Here is a 20,762-nt window from a genome sequence, read left to right as displayed (position 1 = left end):
ACTAAAATTATAAGAAACTTCAAAAGCACAAAAGCATAAAATAACAATAGCAAATAATAGAAAGAAACAAAGTAGAAAAGCAAAAGTTCTAAAGCTGTTTGTTGGTTTATATCTGTCAATTACATCCAAAAAGAACTCAACAGAATTGCTTTTCAAATAACTCTTTAATGCCAATACAGTGTCTGCTAACAAAATTTCCTTCTAGTAATGAAACAGTATAAAACTAAAATTGGTTGAGAAAACTACTATATTCCCTTACATGAGTAATGAAAAAAGGATAAAAATCACACAACCAAACATGCATAGAACTTCTACACCTTACGAGCCAAAGTCCTCTGCTTCGTCGCGTGTTGTACTACTTTTTCCTCTACCGGAAGACCTTTCCTCCGTCTCACGGAATCCATGAGTTTTCTTGCTATACTCTGCGGAACACTGGCACCATCTCCAAATTCTTCTTTCTCCTCCTCGGTCCTAGGTACAAAGAACGGATCCTCCGGAAGTGCTTCCCAATGGCTAAGAACGAGTAACGCACTTGCAGCTCCAGAAGTCTTTCTCCTCAGCTCATCGGAGAATCCAAAACTTTCTGCAACTGGCACATAAGCGTGCACGGTGAACAATGATGAACCTTCCTGCATTTCTTCGTTCACCACGTGGGCCCGCCTACGATTAAGAACTGTATAAGTGTTGCCTAACTGGTCGTGTGGGGTGTTCAGCTCACAAAAGTACATGGCTTCTACGAGTCGAGGTTTTCTCTGAAGAACAACAGCCCTGCAGGCATCCTTAACAACAGTCATAACCTGGCCCGGGAAGAGCCCATACTGTTCATGCTGTGGAATAGGTGTGTCACTATCGTTCTGTGGAATAGCTAATGGAGATATGGAAGCCTCGATAACAAATGCCAAACCCCACATGGGCTCATCACACAACGGGCCCGATGCTGTAGCTAACTGGAATCCAGATAATATACTGCTTTCAAGATTCTCAGCTTCTCGTAGAAGGGTCTGATCCACACTGGTTGATGATTCTGGTGATGCACTGGTGTCGTCTTTGTCGCCCATAAAGCCCAATTTTTCTGATACATAAGGGGAACCCTTTATAAGAACGGAAAGGTCATCGCTTTTTCCTTTCACATCTGGATTAAGGAGAATGTTGGGACCGACCTGTCTAGGCCCTAAAGCCCAGATCCTCTTAAAGAATTTTTGCCACATTTCCTTATATTTATCAATCCTATCCTTTTCTGTCTCGGTAAATCCAGTTGAAGAGTCATTCTCCACAGCATCTATTAGGCGTTTCTTAAGTGCTTCAATTGGATTTTCGTCTTCTACAATGCTACCTCTAAGAGTTTCCAAGCTTTTACAAGCCTCCAAAGATTTACCTCCAATAATGTCTCCAAGCAACTCGGAACTTTCATCAAGCAGCTTGGTCAATGCAGTTGGAAGCTTCATAACACGCACTCGAACAACACATCTTCCATCTGGAGTTGTTTTCTCCAAATAATCAGAGGTGCGATTCAATAACTTCAAGTTTTCTAAAGGGTTAGCAGTATCTCCTTCAATAGTCTCTTTGAAAGATACAAGGGGCGGGGAGACTTCCAAGTTTATCTTTGCAAATCTGTCCTTTAAGTCTTTAATGCATCTCTCCAGGTGCACCTCACCTGCTGCGGAAAGTACATGCTCGCCCCTGGCGGAAACAGAAACCTCAACAAAAGGGTCCGCTCTGTTTAGAAGCCTCAACCCTTTAATAAGTGCACCCATGTCAGCAGGATCAGAAGGTTCAATTGCAACTTTAAGCATGGGTGAAACCTGGAAAATCATACTGGATAAAGGCCAACAATTTAACGTAGATGAAAGAGTCGCACTCTTCAATATATGCTGAGCAAGCCCTCGGATAGCTATGACGTTACCAGCCTTTGCTGATGCCACTGGTGTCAATCCTTGGCCCATCATCAAATATAAAGACGCCAATTCAGCTTCTTGCACGTGCTTCTGCAGTGATTCTTCCTTTAGCGGATCGTACAATGCTGAAAGCACAAAAACCTTTTGTCCAGCATGAAGAACCCCACTAAAGATCCTGGCAAATGCAAGGAAACATTCATCAGAGTCGCCATTTCCATTGTCATCTAGAATCTCTCCACGGGGAAGCAATTTTGATGGAATAGCAAACATCTTAGAAACAAAAACAACACAAGGCGCATCAGGACTCGAATCACAGGACTCCACAGATTTCCTTACAAGTTCGGCTTCAGAAAGCACGTCAGGGTCGGCGCCAACATCCAAAAGCTCTCTCTTTGGAAGCAACCGAGATATACGGAAAGACTGAGCAGATATAGGATCAGGCATGTATTTGATAACCATAGACAATATTGTATCTGACAACGGAAGCCAACGACTCATAACAGATTGAAGCACGGATTTAGGGTCCTTGTTTTGAAGTTCACGGGGAGGTATAGACAAATTGAAAGACTTAATAACTTTCTCAAGCATCGCTTTGCCTCCATCAGCTTCCACAACAGCTTGATAAACCTGCCAAAGTGGCTCAAGAACAAATTGCACAAACATCGGCCTAACCTTACTACTTCCACTACTAAGTCCCTTCTTACCTACAATCATTTTAGTCTTGGCATTAAAATACCGAGGTCCCCATAACGCCTTCTGCAAGGCAGCCGAACTTGCACCCAATTTCGAAGCATAAAACTCAGCAAAATCACTAATACTAAAACCCCATCCGTCTAGTGCACACACAAACGCGACATTCCCCTTCTGGGGTTGGAAAGTATCCTCTTCATCATCATCTACAAACTCAGGGTCCGCATTCTCATCTTCCACAAGCCCCGACGGGGCAGAGAGCAGAGAATCCACATCCGACAAGTACTTCTCAGACTTATATGCACTCACAATACTATTCACCTCATGAACAATCCTCTGCAGCCGCGTATACGCCTCCAATGGCGTCAATCTCAATTCAACAATCAACCTATCAATCTTATTCAAAACCAAACACGGGGTAAGCTTCTCAATCCACGCTTGCCTTAGCACCGCGTGTGTCTGAATGTGTACACCCTCAACAGCATCAACCAACACCAAAGCACCATCACTCAAACGCGCAGCAGTCGATACTTCACTACAAAAATCCATGTGACCAGGAGAGTCAATAAGATTAATCGCGTGTTCCTTATAGTTAAGACCAATCGAAGAACTCTTCATCGTTATCGCTCGTCTCTGTTCCTCATCTAAATAATCCATAAACCTAAGCTTACCCGCTTGCTTAGGATGAAGCACACCACCACCAGATGAAGCAATCAAATGGTCAGCCAATGTGGTTTTCCCATGATCCACATGAGCAAGTATACATATATTCCTTATTTTTTCACCATCAGAATCCCCCATTTTTCAATATCCTCAACTAATAAAAACACTTCCCTTACACAACAAAATAATCAAGAAAACAAGAAAACCAAAAATTTATCCACCCAAATAACTATATATTACAAATGTAGACAAACCCCAAATATTATTTCAGCTATATAAGCTAAAGTTCTCAACTTTTTCACTCAAACACAAAAGGTAAAATTTTAACAAAATATTCAAGAATTGAACTCACCAGACCAAAAAAAAAAAAAACCCCAAATCTTTGAGGAAAAAGATTGGATTTTTATCAAGATCTTGAGAAATATGCAAAATTGAACTTATTGGGACAAACCAAATTGTAAAAAAACAAGATTTTGAGGAAAAGAGATTGGATTTCTAGCAAGTTGTTTTCTATGAAGAATTGGAGAAATAATGGTTATGGTGATAATATTGTGATTATTATTATCATAGGTAGCTACAACAAACATGACTAATTGGTATGAGAAAGCAAAGGCAACAGTGTTTTGGGAAACGTGTAAAAGAATTGTTAATTAGTCGGCTATGGTGAGAGAATAGAAAGAAAACTAGGGTTTCAACAAGGTAAAGTTTAGCTTTTGACAAAGGGAGATGTTTTAGGGGTAATTTCAAAGACTTGGATATTTTAACGGCAAAATGTGGAATTGGAATTTTAATTTTAGTAGTATAGAATAAGAGGAAAATAGTCCCCAACTTTTACCCAAGTTGGGATTCAAATTAAGACCCCGTTTGGATTCGGTCAATTATAAGTCATTTTTAACTTATTTAAGTGTTTGATAAAAATAAAAAATAACTTAAATTAAGTTAAAAAGTGCTTAAAATAAGTCAAAATCAAAAAGTTGCTCAACCCCAACTTATTTTTTTGGCTTAAAAGTCATTTTAGTTTGACCAATAACTTTATCCTTTCATCCCTTATATTTTCTATTCATTCCAATACTACCCTTACTTCTAAAACCCTTTAAGTACTTTTATCCAAACACGTAACTGCTTATTTATAAAATAACTTTCAGCACTTAAAAGCACTTTAAGCACTTATGCTTAAAAACCGCATTTTTTCAGTTAATCAAAACGAGCTCTAAATCTCTTATAATAACTTCTTATTATTATTATTAGGGTAAAGGTGCAAATATATCAGTCACTTGGGCGATTTAAAGTAGATACACTCTTCGTTAAAAAAATGATGTATATATACCCTGTCATTATATAACTGATGCAAATATACCATTTTCGTTGATGAAATTTTTTTAAAATAATTTAGATTGTGTTTTAATTAAGATTTTAAATTTTATTGAATTGGCAAGACGTGCAAGTGTTGTAAGACAGAGATCATTTTTGCACAAATTTCTCGAATTCAAGAAAAGTGAAAACAAAATAAATAGAAAATTTACCAGAAAAATCAAGAAAAGATGGTGAAGAATGGATTTGTGAGGAAAAGGAGCTATCCTATTTTTTCCTTGCCTTTCGCATGTTTAAATAGAACAACTCTATCACAAGATATAGATCCTATTAGTGGTAAAAAATTATTAACACTAAGTTGATAGATGCATGTGTTTGTACATAGACTTTTGAATTTCGCATTTAACTATAGGTAATTAACATGCATTCTCACTCTTTATGTAGCTTTTAAAAAATAAGTCTATTCATTTTATGGTAGACATTCTTTTTTAAAGCCACATGATAATTTTTTTTATTAGTCGGGTCTGGTTCGTTTAAAAAAATAGGTACACTTATTTTTTTAACGGAGATATTTTTTAAAAGAACCAAACAACCCATTAGAAAAAAATTGTCACGTGGCTTTTAAAAAAATGGGTAGCTTTATTTTTTTAAAGGCGTATGACATTTATTTTAATTAAAAAATAAGCTAAATAATTTTTTCTTAAAATTCCATCAACAAAAAGGATATATTTGCACCACTTGCGTAACGGCAGGGGTATATATCTCTCACTTTTTTAACGAAGGGTATATCTGCTCTAAATAGCAAAATAGAGGAATATATTTGCACCTTTGCCCTTACTATTATAAAGTTGTTTGGATTGGTTTCGTTTTGTTAAAACTTTGGCCCTAGAGTTGCATGAGATTATGTTCCCGACCTTTCAACTTTTAGGAAATTCTTTCTGACACTTCAGTCTTTATGAATCTACTCTTTTAAATGTGGTTGACCCCGAGTTGTCTGCAAGCTCAAAAATCTCTGACAACTATTACAGTTAGGGTTGATTACATGAATTTTTACAATTATTTCGCTTCAATTTAGATCCATGTTCAATTGAGGTCCGTGTTGTTCCATTATTCAAGAAATTAGATTTGAAAATGTTAAGATTCCTTTAGATTTTTTGTTGTTAGAATTGAAGAAATCATTTGGTGACCCTTTTGGGAATTTTGTCCAGCTGGAAATCAGACAATTCTAGCTATTGTTCTTGGTATGGAGTTTCATGCAGCTCAAATTCAAGGGTTTCATAATTGATAATTAGAGGTAATAATACTAATGCTGCTTCTTGTAATAATAATCCTGAATTAGCATTGCATGCCTTTGGAATTAGAAGAAAAAATTGCTTTTGTTATGAATGCTAAACTTGTTGGGAATTAGTCTTCTGTTATTGGATACCTCAAAGAGCTTAGGGTTATATTTGTTTCATTCAATGATCTTACTAGTGAAATTCCTATTCAGATATAAGCATTAGAGAATCTTATAGTTCTTGATGTAGAAGGAAATTCCATTCAGGGAAATTTTTTGAGATATAATTTTACTAGTTTGAGAAAATTGAGAGTTCTTAACCTGAGGTTTAACAGAATTGTGGAGAAGTTTCCACCTTCTCTAGCAAAAGGTAGGTTTTTGAATATGTTGAATTTAGTGCAAAACAGAATAAATGATGTTATTCCAGGGATTATAAGTGTTTTAAAAGGAAATATTGGTTTTAATCCATGTATAAACGATTCCCTTGAGCAAGACGTTCTTATTACAGTAGAATAAAAGGGAACAAAATGAATTAAGTACATGAAAAAAGTATTAGCGCTAAAATTAGGACGAGATTACATAATTTACGTCGTAAAGATTTAGAATATCTATGAATCTTCTCCAGAGAGTTTTTTTAGATAAGTCATTTATTCCGTTAAGAAATCTCAACTTTCTCAAGTTAGCAAAATGATAACTCGAAAAATTTCTCTGAATGGAATTCCCTTCTACATCAAGAACTACGAGATTCTCTAATTCCCATATCTTAACAGGAATTTCACTAGTCAGATCATTAAATGGAACAAATAGAATCCCAAGCTCTTAGAGGTATCCAATAACAAGAGACAATTTCCGACAAGTTTATCATTCATAACAAAGCAAATTTTTCTGCTAATTCCAAAGGCATGCAATTCTAATTTAGGATTATTAGTACAAGAAGCAACATTAGCATTATTACCTCAAATTATCAATTCTAAAACCCTTGAATTTGAGCTGCATGAAACTCCATACAAAAACCAATATCTAAATTTTTTTGATTTTCAGCTAGACAAAATGCCAAAAGGATCACCAAATGGTTTCTTCAATTCCAACAATAGAAAATGTAAAGAACTCTCATTTTCAAATCAAATTTCTCGGATATTGGAACAACACATACCTCAACTGAACACAAATCTAAATTGGAGTGAAATAAACTATAAAGATTCATGTAATCAACCTTAAATAAGATAGTTGTTTGAGATTTTTGAGCTTGCAAACAACTCAAGCTCACACATGTTAAAAAGAGTAGATTCAGAAAGATTGAAGTAAAGAACTGCAAAATCGGTATAATAGGATTATGGTGTCATTGGCGGCGATGGTAAGTATAGAAAAGATCTAGGGTTTCAACCATTGACAAAAGGGCGATGTTTTAGGAGGTTCTTTAACAACAAATTGAAATTTTGGAATTAATATAGAATGAGAAAATGTCCCCAACTTTTACCCAAACGTGTCAGTCTTGCCCAACCAACCCAAACATCGCGGGCCAAGACATTTGATGGGCTAGGGCGGGCGGCCCCTCATTTGCAATGGCCTTAACATGGCCAACCCAACCTAGCCCTAGAGGGGCCATGGGCTGGGGCGGGCTAGCCCTTTATTCTTTTCAAACTTCTTTTATAAAAAAAATTCTTTTTAATATGATATTCAAACCTATAAGTATGTTGATTTGTTAACATTTCTAAAATATGATTATATGAAAGTCTATAATTCTTCGACAACTTTTACTTTATTCAACACCAATACATCGTCAAGCACATTTTAATTAGTTTGTGATAAAGTTGTCTTAATTAACATCTTCATTTTCGTCTACATCCATATGCAAATTTAATTAGTTAAACATAATCAAATAACTACATTTCAAAATTCAATAATATTTGAATTCACTTAATAAATATTAACTCTTTGTATTTCGGTAACAATGTGCAACCAATTTCGAGTAGCAACAAGTGTTCTAATATTTTCACGATGAATGCAATTTTTATACTTGGTGATTAAATATTTTTGAAGTGGGGATTTAGCGCTAAATGAGTAGCGTATTGTATAATATACTAAAACTTATTCAGCAATCAATATTCCTAGTTTTTACTTCTTTTTTCACATTTTACTTTTAAATTATGAATTCAAGTTAAATCGTAATCAATGCGACTTCTATTCTTGGTAATTAGAATTTAATTCTACATGTATAAAAAGTATTGTGTAGGATACTGAGACTTATTCGGTATCACTATTCCTAGTTTTGTTTCACAATTATCTATTAATTTTTAATTTAAATTAAATAGCATTTTGGCCCATGGGTTGGCCTCAGCCCAACCTAGGTCAAGCGTCAAGGGCCAACGTGCTATATTGGGCTGGGCTTATAAACCTAAGTATTAAATGGGCTTGAAAAAGCTTAACCCAACCGTACTCCAATAGCAGGTTGGGTTGGGCTGACCTCATAAGCCAAGCCCATTTTGACAGCTTTATCATGGCAGGCAAGCAATGTTTTTTAATAAAGTACCTAGCCCGTTAATTGCAGAGATTATGGGCGTTCGAGAAGCTCTTAGGTGGTTGAAGAGCGGCTTTGCTAATAGTCATGTGGTGATTGAGACAGATAATAAGCAAATTCATTAAGCTCTCAAGTGAAACATTTCAAATAATTCTTATTTTGATTATCTTGTTTATGATTGTAAGACGCTAATGAAAGATTTTCAATTAGTGGTTGTTTCTCTATTTAGAAAATCAACGAACCAAGCTGCTCGTGCTTTAGCTAGGGCGGCTTTTTTTTATATCTGGTTTGATGGAATGAAGGTCTGTCCCACTATATTTTATTTCTGATGAACTCGATTTTGATTTGAGTAATAATTAAGAAGAAACTTTTTCAAAAAAACAAAAAAGTGTTTGGTTGATAACATAGCAGTATGGGAATTTTTCAGAGTTCTTGGATTGCTGCGAAATTAATTTTCTGTGGCATTATATCTTATATGTTAATTCAAGATAACAATAGTTCCGTGCTCAACAATTTTACTTTCCCTATATTAGTACAAATCTTGCTTTGTAATGTACTCCCTCCATTTTTTTATTTTTTTTAATTAAAATGGGGGTAGAGGAAGGGAAAATAGGTAAGGGGATTACAGTGGGGAATCGAATCCTCACCAACAAGGTAAAAGTTCAGGTAGCCAACCAACCGAGCTACTAAGATTCCCCTTGCACTCCCTCCATTCACTTTTACTTGTCCAGTATTCCAAAAATAGATTTTCGCTTTTATTTGTCACTTTTAGCATATCAAGAGAAGACAATTTTATTTTTCTGTTTTGCCCATAGTATTAATTACTCACTTTAAAGCATTTTTCAAAATCAATAAAAATATACACCAATTAATATGGGTATATTGGTAAATTACGCACTTCATTTATTATTTCTTAAATAGCGTGAAAAATCTAAAGTGGATAAGTAAAAGTGAACGGAGGGAGTATTGTTAAGCTTAATATTTTTTGATATTTATTTCTTCAATACTCACATAGGTTTGACGAAATTAAAGTATGACAGTGGAAATGACAAAAGCACCTTTTTCAGTAAACAATAGGGCAGACATATGTCAACTCAAAACATATGTTCATATAAACCATTAGTTTTCCATATGCCATTCTATCTTTACCTTTAAACACATAATACTTTTTAAATGATTCAATTTTAACTTATAATGATCGCGCATCGCACGGATACATATACTAATTTTGTTATTAATGGAGATGACACATAAATAAAGTAAATATTTAATAGAGAAAGATTATAACTTAGATATAAATAAGGATAAAGTTAGTCAAATACCCCACCTAATTAATATTTCTTAAAAGACATGTAAAATAAAATAAAAAAACGACAAATAATTTGACACGGAGGGAGTAATTTCAAGTAGTAGTTAAATCACTTTTTGAAGTTCCCAAACATGCATTGATTTCTAATGGCATAATACATAAACAGGCCCTCAAACTTAGGAGCTATTTGGACATGATTTCATCTCATGAGATGAAATTACGAGATGAAATCATGAGATGAAATTATGTTTGGACATGTAATTTAGATTTCTTAAGTTGCAGTTTTTTTTCTAAACATAAAAACCCCACAAGTTGTGAAACCATCAAAATTTTTCCAATTCTTACCAAATGAGTAAATCATAGTATATAATAAAATTAATACGCTACTAGAAGGCCTTTCTAAAAAATACAACATGAATTGATCAAACTTTAGTTCAATAAAAAGAAAATTTAACATGAATAGTAATGTAACTACTCTTTAATATAATCCTCTCACATGGTAAATATGATTGGTAAATATATTTTACCAACTTGCAGATTAATATTTAATACAAATGGTTGGTAAACATGATTGGTAAATATATCTACCAACTTATGGGTCTTTTTTTACAAAATATAAACGTATGGATCAAATTTTACATTTATATTTTTTGTAATCATGATTTCAAATCCCAAATCATGCCTTTTTGGATGATTTGGGATTTCATCTCATGAGATGAAATCAGTGTTGAAATCGCATGTCCAAACGCTGATTTCATCTCATGAGATGAAATCGCATGTCCAAACGCTTACTTAGCCTCAATTGGCAAGTATGCCCTCAACTTTAGGTGTGCACAAGTAAGCGCCTCAACTTGTCTCCACTTTGTCAGTTGAACACTCCAACTTACAAAATGATCATCTAGACACCTCCAAAATTTATGTGTTACGTCAGTGCCACGTCAACATTTGTGTTTACGTGTTCAACGGAAGCCAAGTTTGAAGGCCTGTTTATGTATTATACCATTTCTCATTTGTGATTATGTTCTAAAAAGAAGCCTTGAAAGTTGAAATGTCTAATTCTGCAAATGGCACGAAAACAAGTAAATATAGACCAAATTCTATCTAATTAAAATTGGGCAACTTACACAAATGATTGCATTTTCTTTTTTTAGGCGTAGCTACACTTTTGCTAATTATATTTTGTAGCTACAGTAGCATGTATTCTAATTCAGTTGCATTCTAATTTGGCCGTATTTCGCTATATTCACTCGTAACTATTTTTACACTGTATTCAGCTTATTGTATTTTGAATTTGGTTGTTCAAACAACATAAGTGCAAAAAATATAGGGAAATTCATTTGTAGTCAAATTCACTGTATTTATTTGTATACAAAAAACTCGCCTTCGAAAAAAGGCGAAAAATACATAAAGAAACACTGTATTTTACTCTAAAAAATAATAATAAATACACTTAGATCTGAGATACAAGAAAAAAAATACCCTCAGATTTGTGATACAAGAAATAAAATACACTCAGATTTGAGATACAAGAAAAAATACACTCAGATCGCCAGAGATTTTTTCGCTGCCGCAATGGCGCCGTCGTCTAGTAAGCTCATAGAAACTGTAGCAACATCGGTGTTGCACAAGTTATTGCCGCTTCCTAGTCGAATAACAACACCGACTTTACTCCAACGGTGGCTAAAGTCGTCGATGCTTTACTCTAACCCTAATTCTTCTTCCTTTCATGCCACATGGACTTGGTGTATTCACCAATGGCCAATGCACTTCGTCTCCATTTCCTTCTTTTACTCATCGTCCACTTGCACTATTTTCTAGGGTTTCAGTTTCACCCAAATATGCAAATGCTCGTTGTTTATGGAAGATGTGTTCTGCTTCTTCCAGTTCTGATACACTTGTTGAAGGGAGGTGGTGGCGGTGATTGTGGAACGACGCTAGATCTGAGAATACACTCGTATCCGAGAAGAAGAGGAGCAAGGTTTCGCCGGGAGCTCGGCAAAGAATGTCAATGGCGATGGAGAGAACGGTGCCGATCGAGAGCAGTGGGTTTCACTGGAGCTCTGATGGCGATTTCCTGGTGGCTGGCAGCGGTACAGGGAGAAGAAGCATCTCAAAGCTAGCCCTAAGATTCTCAGTCAAGAATTAAAAAAAAATAAAAAAAATAGAGTATCCTACTTTAAATATATAATGTAGCTATGATAGGTAATTCAAATATAACATTTAGCTACTAAATGTAATTAAAATAAAGTGTAGCTACTAAATATAAATAACTCCTAATATTCTCTACACCATGTAGAAATCCCATTAAAATTCTAACTGCCATCAATCATGGAATTTTCCAGGTGCATATTTTAATTTCATATCTCTAATCAGACAAAATAATTATATTTCCTTTTGCGTTGATATCAACTGCAAAATACGAATTATAGTGGATTGATTAAAATGCGGATTTTGCAATGTAAAATACGAATTCAGGATTTTCTCTTTGTAAATTTTACTGGTCAATATGTACGATTATCGGCTTATAGTATATGATTTTCATGTGATAATAGCTTCAAGCTGTAATGATATACTACTTATTTGCATATAAGAGTAAACGTCAAATTTTCCTAAAATCTAATTGAATAAAATTAGTCTTGAGATTGCAGTGGGTGTAATTTGTGTGTGACTGGGAACTGTCAATTGTTTGTGAGTTTTGAGGCAGAATTAATGCAATATAGAACATTACTAGTTTACTACCATATTTAAGAATGATTATATGACCAGATTAATATAAGAGGAAACTACATAAATTAACATATTTTTAGCAAATAACACAGCTCTATATAATCACTAGCCTAACTGATGAAATGACAAGGTTTAGAGGACCAAGTTCTCATTTCCTCGAGTGCTAAGTTTCTCGGACTCGAGTGCGGATTTAGAGGTCGGATCCTTCATGATCCAAATTTTAAGATTCGGGGGTATGATTCAGGTATGGATACAGGTGCGGGCATTCGGCTAAAAATAAATCAAATATCTAAAAGAGAGTTTATATGTCTAAATAACGAGATATTACATGGAAAAGTTACCAACTATTCCGAGGAGAAAATATTGATCAAGAGGAGAATCCTAGAAGGCGATATAAGGAAAAGGGCTGACGTAGAAATTTTTATATACAAGGTATTACATTTTCTTCAATTTCACCTTAGCATTTGTTTAGATTACAAAAATCATTTTATGTATCTCAAATTTCTCTGTCTATTTTGGTTTAAGTACCCAAAATCGGTTGACTATATCTGGTATGGATCCCACACCCACACCCATGTCTTGTCAACAAGGGTGCGGCATAGAAATGAAAGAGTCCGAGCAACTTAGGTGATGTCTCCATGGAAACACATCTTTTCATAACATCTAATATATCCTCCTGCAAATTTCAGAAGCTATTCACATGAAAAATTGTTAGGTTTGTGTTCTAGTAATCAAACCTTAACAGCTGGTAAGTCTTTTCTAAAGTACTAGATTTTCCAGCTGTAGGAAGAAATACAAATGATTATTAGTGCTTGTCATATTTTGGCAAAAGTAGAAATTTCATGCTCTTTGGAGACTCAACAGTCAGCAATGTTGTTTAAGGCAATAGAGGAAACCACAAGAAGCAGAGTGCATTCAATCAGGATTACTTCTTTTATCAGGTAATTAGCACATTTGCGTTTTAGGTGCCGGGGGCAAGATGTAAGAACAATGTACAAATGTTGCAAAATAAAATCAAGTAGCTTATAAGACATTTATTGTTGGAATGACTTAGAAAAGGAAGCAGTAAGGTGCAAGTATGTTACAACAACAACAACATACCCAGTGTAATTCCACAAGTGGGTTTGGGTAGGGTAGAGTGTGCGCAGAGCTTACCTCTACCTTAGGAGGTAGAGAGACTGTTTCCGAAAGACCCAGTAAAGTGCAAGTATGTTCTTAAAATTTTATCATCTCCCCTTGTTATATCTTCGCCATTAGGTCAGAGAGTAGCAGTTTTAAAATGTTTGTCGTTTCTCGTCTGAAGTTATCTGAATAGTGCAACCGATTCCCATTTTTTCCATCTATGGTTCAAGACTTTGAATCTTCTACATCTGATCTTCCATGATATGTTCATTCAGATTGTTTTCCATATTGACTGTAAGTGCGTCAAATTTCCTCCTTGAATTGCTGACATACCTTTACCGTCATTTAAAATTTTTGAGTGTATGGGAACATCTGTTAGAGAGGAGCTCCAAGCCTGCAAATTGTCATCTGCTGTTTCAAACCTTCTATCCTTGTTAATATATTTGCCTGGAAAATTCATGAATGGCAAGTGGCATTTTCTGTGTGAGAACTTCTCTATTTGGGTGGTTAAAGAGTCGCTTCTGGACTCTGTGAATTAGGTGATCAAAGATACATAGGGATTAAAAAAGGCATAATACATAATTGGACACCTTAACTTGGGATCAACTAGCAACTAGACACTCCAACTTTGAGAATATACATCTAGACGACTCAACTTATCCCCATTATGTCTAGTGGACACCCGACGCTAACGTGGCACATAAACTTTGGAGGTGTCGAGATGATCATTTTGTAAGTTGGAGGGTTCAACTGACACAATGAGGACGATTTGAGATGTCTAGATATGCATTCTCAAAGTTGAAGTGTTTAGTTGTTATTAGAGGCCAAGTTTAAGTGTTTATTTATGGAATTCCCTTCTACATCAAGAACTACAAGATTCCCTAATTCCCATATTTGAATAGGAATTTCACTAGTAAGATCATTGAAAGGAACAAATAGAATCCTAAGCTCTTTGAGGTATCCAATAACAAGAGACAATTTCCAACAAGTTTAGAATTCACAAAAAACATGTCACGACCCAAATCATGGATCGTAAGTGCACTCACACTAACCCTCCCCGGTGGGCGAACCCTTCGGATAACTACCTTAATTTGATACAACATGCGGAATAAATACTTTTATTATAAGAAATTCCCAAAATCGGTCTAGACTCATACAAGAGCTTCTAAGAAGTTTACAATTTGAATAGATACCGACTCAAACTTGGATACGACTTCGCGAAGGATAGAGAACAACAGAAATCTAAGGAGAGGCTACGGGTTGTCAGCTCACCCAAACGTCTTTGACGAATGCCTCGAAACGGTCGTGAGACTCCGAACATCACACGAAAATAACTCTACACTCCCGGAAGGGTGTGGCAAAAGTAGTATGAGCACAACACTAGAAACTCGTAGGTATCATAGGCCGACAATGGTTAGTTCACGCATATAAACAAGAAGCAACTAACAAGTAACGGATAAGTAATCAAACACACACACATCTAGCACATGAGAAAGTCTTGCATTAACGATAGTCACGGGGATCTCAATATCTCGCATTATAAGCCTAGGGAGAATTCTATAAACCTCGATTCCATCCAACCTTTAAAATAAATACTCACAAACAACAACTCGTAATTCACAAATCAAGAATCAATCGAAGAATGTGCCATGCAATGACATGAATGACCATTCAAATGGAGTGCTATGCAATGCAATGCAATGTCGTGCTATGTAAATGTTATGCAATGCGGTAGTCACCTCTCACACTCCACTCCCGTACACACATGCTGGCAATGCCTCATAGTCATGACCCATGGGGGACCTGCGAAGTCCATGTACCACTCGCTCCGGAATATAACCTCGGATCACGGAGCACACTCTCGCGATCCCGGCAAAGACCTCGGGCGTCGGACACTCCATCGTTCCCGGCAAGAAACCTCGGGCAACAAACACTCACAATCTCCGGCAGAAACCTCGGAGTCTCTCGTCACTCTCGATCTCCGGCAGAAACCTCGAGTCTTCTCTCTTGTCACTCTCAATCTCGGCGAAACCTCGGAGTCTCTCAATCACTCTCCTCACCATTATAACAACATAAGAGTAATATGAAAGCATGTCATGCATGATATCGATCTCTCAATTATATCACCAATATGCAATAAACAAGTACAAGTCATATTATTGCCCACGGCTCAATCATCAATATTACCCTTCCTTTCATAGGTGAGGGAGCTAGTATGTGATAAAGATACAACTAGGTGATAATTACATCACATAGCACATAGAATATGGGATGCATGCCTCGCATGGAATCAACCTCAATAATCACCGCAATCATAGGTTCCATAGATTCATACTAGGAATTGCAATTCAATATTCAATTCTCGTAATAACCTTCCTCTTCCATATGACCGGTGGGATAACAGAGAGAGAGAATTATATCAAATACATGAAATCACAATACAATGACAACTCACATAACAATATCGTAATAATGGCGACGAGCCCACATATGATATCACAATAATGGCGACAAGCCCACATAACGGTGGCAATACCAACCTAGATGGAATTTACCTCCACACCATGCCCGAAGGCCTATCATGCTTTCCCCCGTCAATCACTACTATTTACATACGTTTCGCTAACGGAGTCTAGACATAAAAAAACCGTAACCTACCTCAATGCCGAACGGTGTCACGAACTTTCACGCCAAAGCTTTTTCCTTCGAAGTGCTTCCGAACGGACGGGGGTCTATAGCGCTTATTCGTCACACAATATGTGTACGCTACCCAATAATACTTCAACCTATATTAAGACGCCAACAACTATGGTTAAGCTACGGGGAGATTCAAACGTATTCTAACGTTAGTAACTCCTTTCTAGATGTTTGGCGATGTTTTCTCTTGTATCTAAACCAACCACATACTACCAATACAACATCAATAATTATGTGTTCAATACCAATCCGGACAGCCCACACAATATTCTAAACAACCCACATTCATAACATGCGATAACGATTCACATACGGTTTCGACATCCTCAAGTTACTTTTATTAGTTTTAGCTTAACGTTTGCATGTAACAACTTATAACAACCCATCCAACATACAATATGATGTATACTCTTAACTTATAATTATTCTTTCCAACTTAATGAAAACACAAGTCCAAAACTTGATCCACTACCACAACATGTCCAAAACCCGGTCTCTCTAACCGACAACATAACGATGTTCGGAATTCTTGCAAACGTTTACGAACATACTAAGCCAACCACATGCGATTTTTATACATCATTTCATGTCTTCTTTTCATATAATTTTAGTAAGTTATGACCAGCTATCCACACGACAAGTACAACATCAATTCATACGCAACTACGCTATATCGTCATTTTTATAATCCTTAAAACAACTCACAAATGACTTTAGTTTCAACTCCAACCATTAAACACCTTCCTTTCCATCATAAAATTCATGATAATAACAATCAAAATATCAAGTAAAAAACAGTTCACTAACTTCTTCACAAAACAGTCACACTTTTGGCCACACCATGCTTCAACATCTCTCACATAAAATCATAGATTCAACCATTTTCATACTAACATAACTTCACCTTTAACCTTCCAATTCTTTTCATTCTTTTTACCATGAGATCTATGATAGTAAAAACCATATTTATTAAAGAAAATCAGTCCATTAATTCACCAAAACATCCCTACGGCCAACTAACATTCAATGCCAACTTTCATGATTTTATGCATGCGATTCATGTTCGTCAAGTTACAACCATACTTCAACATCAACACATATAACCCCATAACTACTATCATGTTCCAACATCAATACACCTTATTTCATGCATACAACTTATATTCACACATCTACATCACCCTTAATACTTGAAAAGAAAGTTAGATCTTACCTTGACAACTTGACTTCTCTACTTGGCTAGAAGTTGGTGACTTGAGATGGAAAATGGTTCTTGTTGCTCAAAGACTATCTTCACGTTTTAGGGACCTTCTAAAGGGTTGAAACACCTTGGAAAATAATTTTTGGATCAAGACTCAAGGGCTCAAAAATCAGCCCCTTGGCCGAATGCTCTCTCTCTCTAGGCTTAAGTTTTCTTTCTTTGTGTTGTGTAGTTGAAATGAATTGTGATGGCTGATTTCTTGGTCATTATTTGGTTCAACTTTGATGCCTACAAGTTGGTCACATGCTCCACTTATGGCATGAGTCACTCCATTAACTTTACACTTAAAATTCCATTTTTTTTCTACAACTTTAGGCCAAGTGTGGCCAACCTCACCTTCTTGTTTCTCCTTTCTTCTTTCTTTTCAATTGTTTACAAGACAATTGTATGTGTGGTGAATGATTCATACACCATCCTTTGTCCATTGTAATTATGCCAAGATGAATGAGCAATATTTAATGTGAAATGATCCCTCCACCGTGTTGGGTCTTCCTAAAATAATGTATACTTTCATAAAGTAGTAGATGCTTAAATATTCAAATGCATGCTTCACATGGATGCCTTATTTTCAGTCACTTGGCTGAATTCCACACACTCCTTTCTTTCAATTTGGTTGTCCACAATATAATGTAAGTGTAGTGGATGAATCACATTTAAATGTATATTTGTATGTCTCCCATAGTAGTCTTATTTAAGATGACTTTGAGTCATCTTTTGGACATGGCATGTTAATGTTCATATTGGCTCATTGTTGCCACTAATTTTAACTTAACACCACGATTAGTAGTTCCTAATTTCCATTAATGCTTCTATACCAAACAAAATTTGTAGATAAATTGTGACTTCAAACGAAATCGGAAGTTAAAGTCTCTACTTTGTATCTTGAGATAGTCTTAATACTCAGCCCGACTTGAATCATCCATATCTCCTACCCCGATATCATTTTGACAGCTGTTTGTTGCGTTGCAAACTAGACTCGATGAACTTAATTTTAGGCTTTTGAAACACCTTAAAACTCCTCATATACTAGGAGATATGCCTCCTACAATATAGGCTAAAATCGTCCGAGATTTTACTGAAATTGTTCCGATTCATTTCGTTTAACTTCTAATCCTCTTCCAACCTCATGTAACCTCTTATACATACATATACACTATCATTTACATCCATAACAATTCATATACATGTCTCGAAGGGTCCGTAGAATCACAATAACCATAAGTAGAACTCACAAAGCTTCGACGAAACTCAATCGAAAAAGTATATTCCTATCTTTTGTCCATCTTCTATATCATTACTAATAATCTCAAATACTTTAAAAGGTCACTCCATTACCTCCTTATACATACTCATAACGCGATTTCAAATCTTTTAGGTTACCGAGGTCACCTCGAGATACTTAAGACAACCATATTTATAACGATATTCTTACTAACTCGATTAACTTTCTTGAACCTTCTTAACTCATTCTTTCTTGTTTTAATACAAGTAGCAAGGATTATTATGGAGTGTGACATTCTCCCCTCCTTTAGAACATTCGTCCTCGCATGTCAAATGAGGACTAAACTCGTCAATTAAATAACCGAATCACCCGTTATCGCGGACTATAGACCAGCAAGATTTGACCACGAAAAGGGTGTTTTAGGAATATTATGCCTAAAAGTGCTAAACGACCAAATGGGTCGTTACAAAACAACTTATTCTTCTAATTCCAAAGGCATGCAATGCTAACTCAGGATTATTAGTACAACAAGGCAAAATTAGTATTATTACCTCTAATTAGCAGTTTTGGAACCCTTGAATTTAATTGCATGAAACTCCATACCAAGAACAATAGCTAGAATTGTTTGATTTCCAACTGGACAAAATGCCAAAAGGATCACCAAATGATTTCTTCAATTCCAACAACAGATTGAATATTGGAACAACACAGACCTCAATTGGACACGCATCTAAATTGGAGCAAAATAAGTTGTAAAGATTCATGTAATCAATCTTAACTACCATAGTTGTTCGAGATTTCAGAGCTTGCAGACAACTTAGGGACAAGCATGGTTAAAAGAGTAGATCCATAAAGATTGAAGTAAAGAACTGCAAAATCGCTATGATTGGGTTATGGTTTCGTCAGCGGTGATGATGAGAATAGAAAAAAATCTAGGGTTTCAACCTTTGACAAAAGGGCGATGTCTTAGGGGGTTCTTAAGCAGCAAATTAGAATTTTTGAATTAATATAGAATGAGAAAATAGTCCCAAACTTTTACCCAAATGGGCCAGCCCAGCCCAACCAAACCAAAGTCTCTCGGGCCAAGAAATTTGATGGGCTAGGCCAAGGCGGCTCTTCATTTTCAAGGGCCTTAAAATGGCCAGCCCAACCCAGCCATAGAAGGGACATGGGCTGGGGTGGGCTAGCCCTTCTTTTTTTTTTTTTCAATCTTTTTTTATAAAAAAATCTCTTTTTAATCTAATATTCAAAACTATATTATGTCGATTTGTTAACATTTCTAAGATATGATTATATGAAAGTAAATAATTCTTTGATAACTTATAGTTTATTCAACACCAATATGTCGTCAAGCACATTTTAATTCGTTTGTGATAAAGTATTCTTAAATAACATCTCATTTTCGTCTACATTTTTATGCAAATTTAATTAGTGAAACATTATCAAATAACTACATTTCAAAAATCCTTAATATTTGAATTCACTTAAGAAATATTACATCTTTATATTTAGGTAATGTCGTGCAACCAGTTACGAGCTAGTAGCAACAACCAGCAAGTGTTCTGACACTTTCACGATGGATGCAATTTTTATAGTTGGTGATTAAGTATTTTTGTAGTAGGGATTTAACACTAAATGAATAATGTATTGTGTAGGATACTAAGACTTATTCAGTATCACTATTCCTAGTTTTATTTCTTTTTCACAATTATCTATTAATTTTTTAATTTAAATTAAACAGCCTTTTGGCCCACGGGGTAGCCTCGGTCAAGCCTCAAAGGTCAGCGGGCTGTATTGGGCTGGGCTTATAAACCTAAGTTTTAAATGGGTTTGAAAAATCTTAACCCAGCCGTACCCCAATGGCGGGCTGGGTTGGGGTGGCCTCATTGGCCAAGTCCATTTTGACGGTGGCGGGCAAGCCAGGTTTTTAAATAAAGTACCCAGCTCGTTTGTTGTAGAGATTATGGGCGTTTGAAAAGCTCTTAGCTAGTTGAATAGCGGCTTTGATAATAGCTGTGTGGTGATTGAGACAAATAACTAGCCAATTCATCAAGCTCTCAAAGAAAACATT

General features: G+C 35.7%; 1 protein-coding gene and 1 long non-coding RNA gene across 2 annotated transcripts; both read right to left on the bottom strand.

Annotated features, from left to right (window-relative positions):
* Positions 1 to 72: 72 nt before the first annotated feature.
* On the bottom strand, positions 73 to 4,000 carry LOC132065550 (uncharacterized). The gene has a single exon (XM_059458981.1). The coding sequence runs from the start codon at positions 3,384 to 3,386 to the stop codon at positions 312 to 314; it is 3,075 nt and encodes a 1,024-aa protein (XP_059314964.1). The 5' UTR covers positions 3,387 to 4,000; the 3' UTR covers positions 73 to 311.
* Positions 4,001 to 12,783: 8,783 nt separating this feature from the next.
* LOC132065548 (uncharacterized) lies at positions 12,784 to 19,655 on the bottom strand. The gene is made up of 2 exons (XR_009416753.1): positions 19,243 to 19,655; positions 12,784 to 13,081 (listed from the first exon to the last, which is right to left on the bottom strand). It is a non-coding gene; the product is annotated as an uncharacterized LOC132065548 (long non-coding RNA).
* Between the last annotated feature and the right edge of the window lie 1,107 nt (positions 19,656 to 20,762).

This window comes from Lycium ferocissimum, chromosome 7 (genome assembly GCF_029784015.1).
Source record: "Lycium ferocissimum isolate CSIRO_LF1 chromosome 7, AGI_CSIRO_Lferr_CH_V1, whole genome shotgun sequence".
NCBI classification, from domain to species: Eukaryota; Viridiplantae; Streptophyta; class Magnoliopsida; order Solanales; family Solanaceae; genus Lycium; species Lycium ferocissimum.
Note: the sequence above shows the minus strand (reverse complement) of the source record. Positions and strands in the feature narration are given on the sequence as shown.

Coding starts and splice junctions, on each gene's coding strand:
- LOC132065550 (XM_059458981.1), bottom strand. CDS start 3,386: ATGGGGGATTCTGATGGTGAAAAAATAAGGAATATATGTATACTTGCT.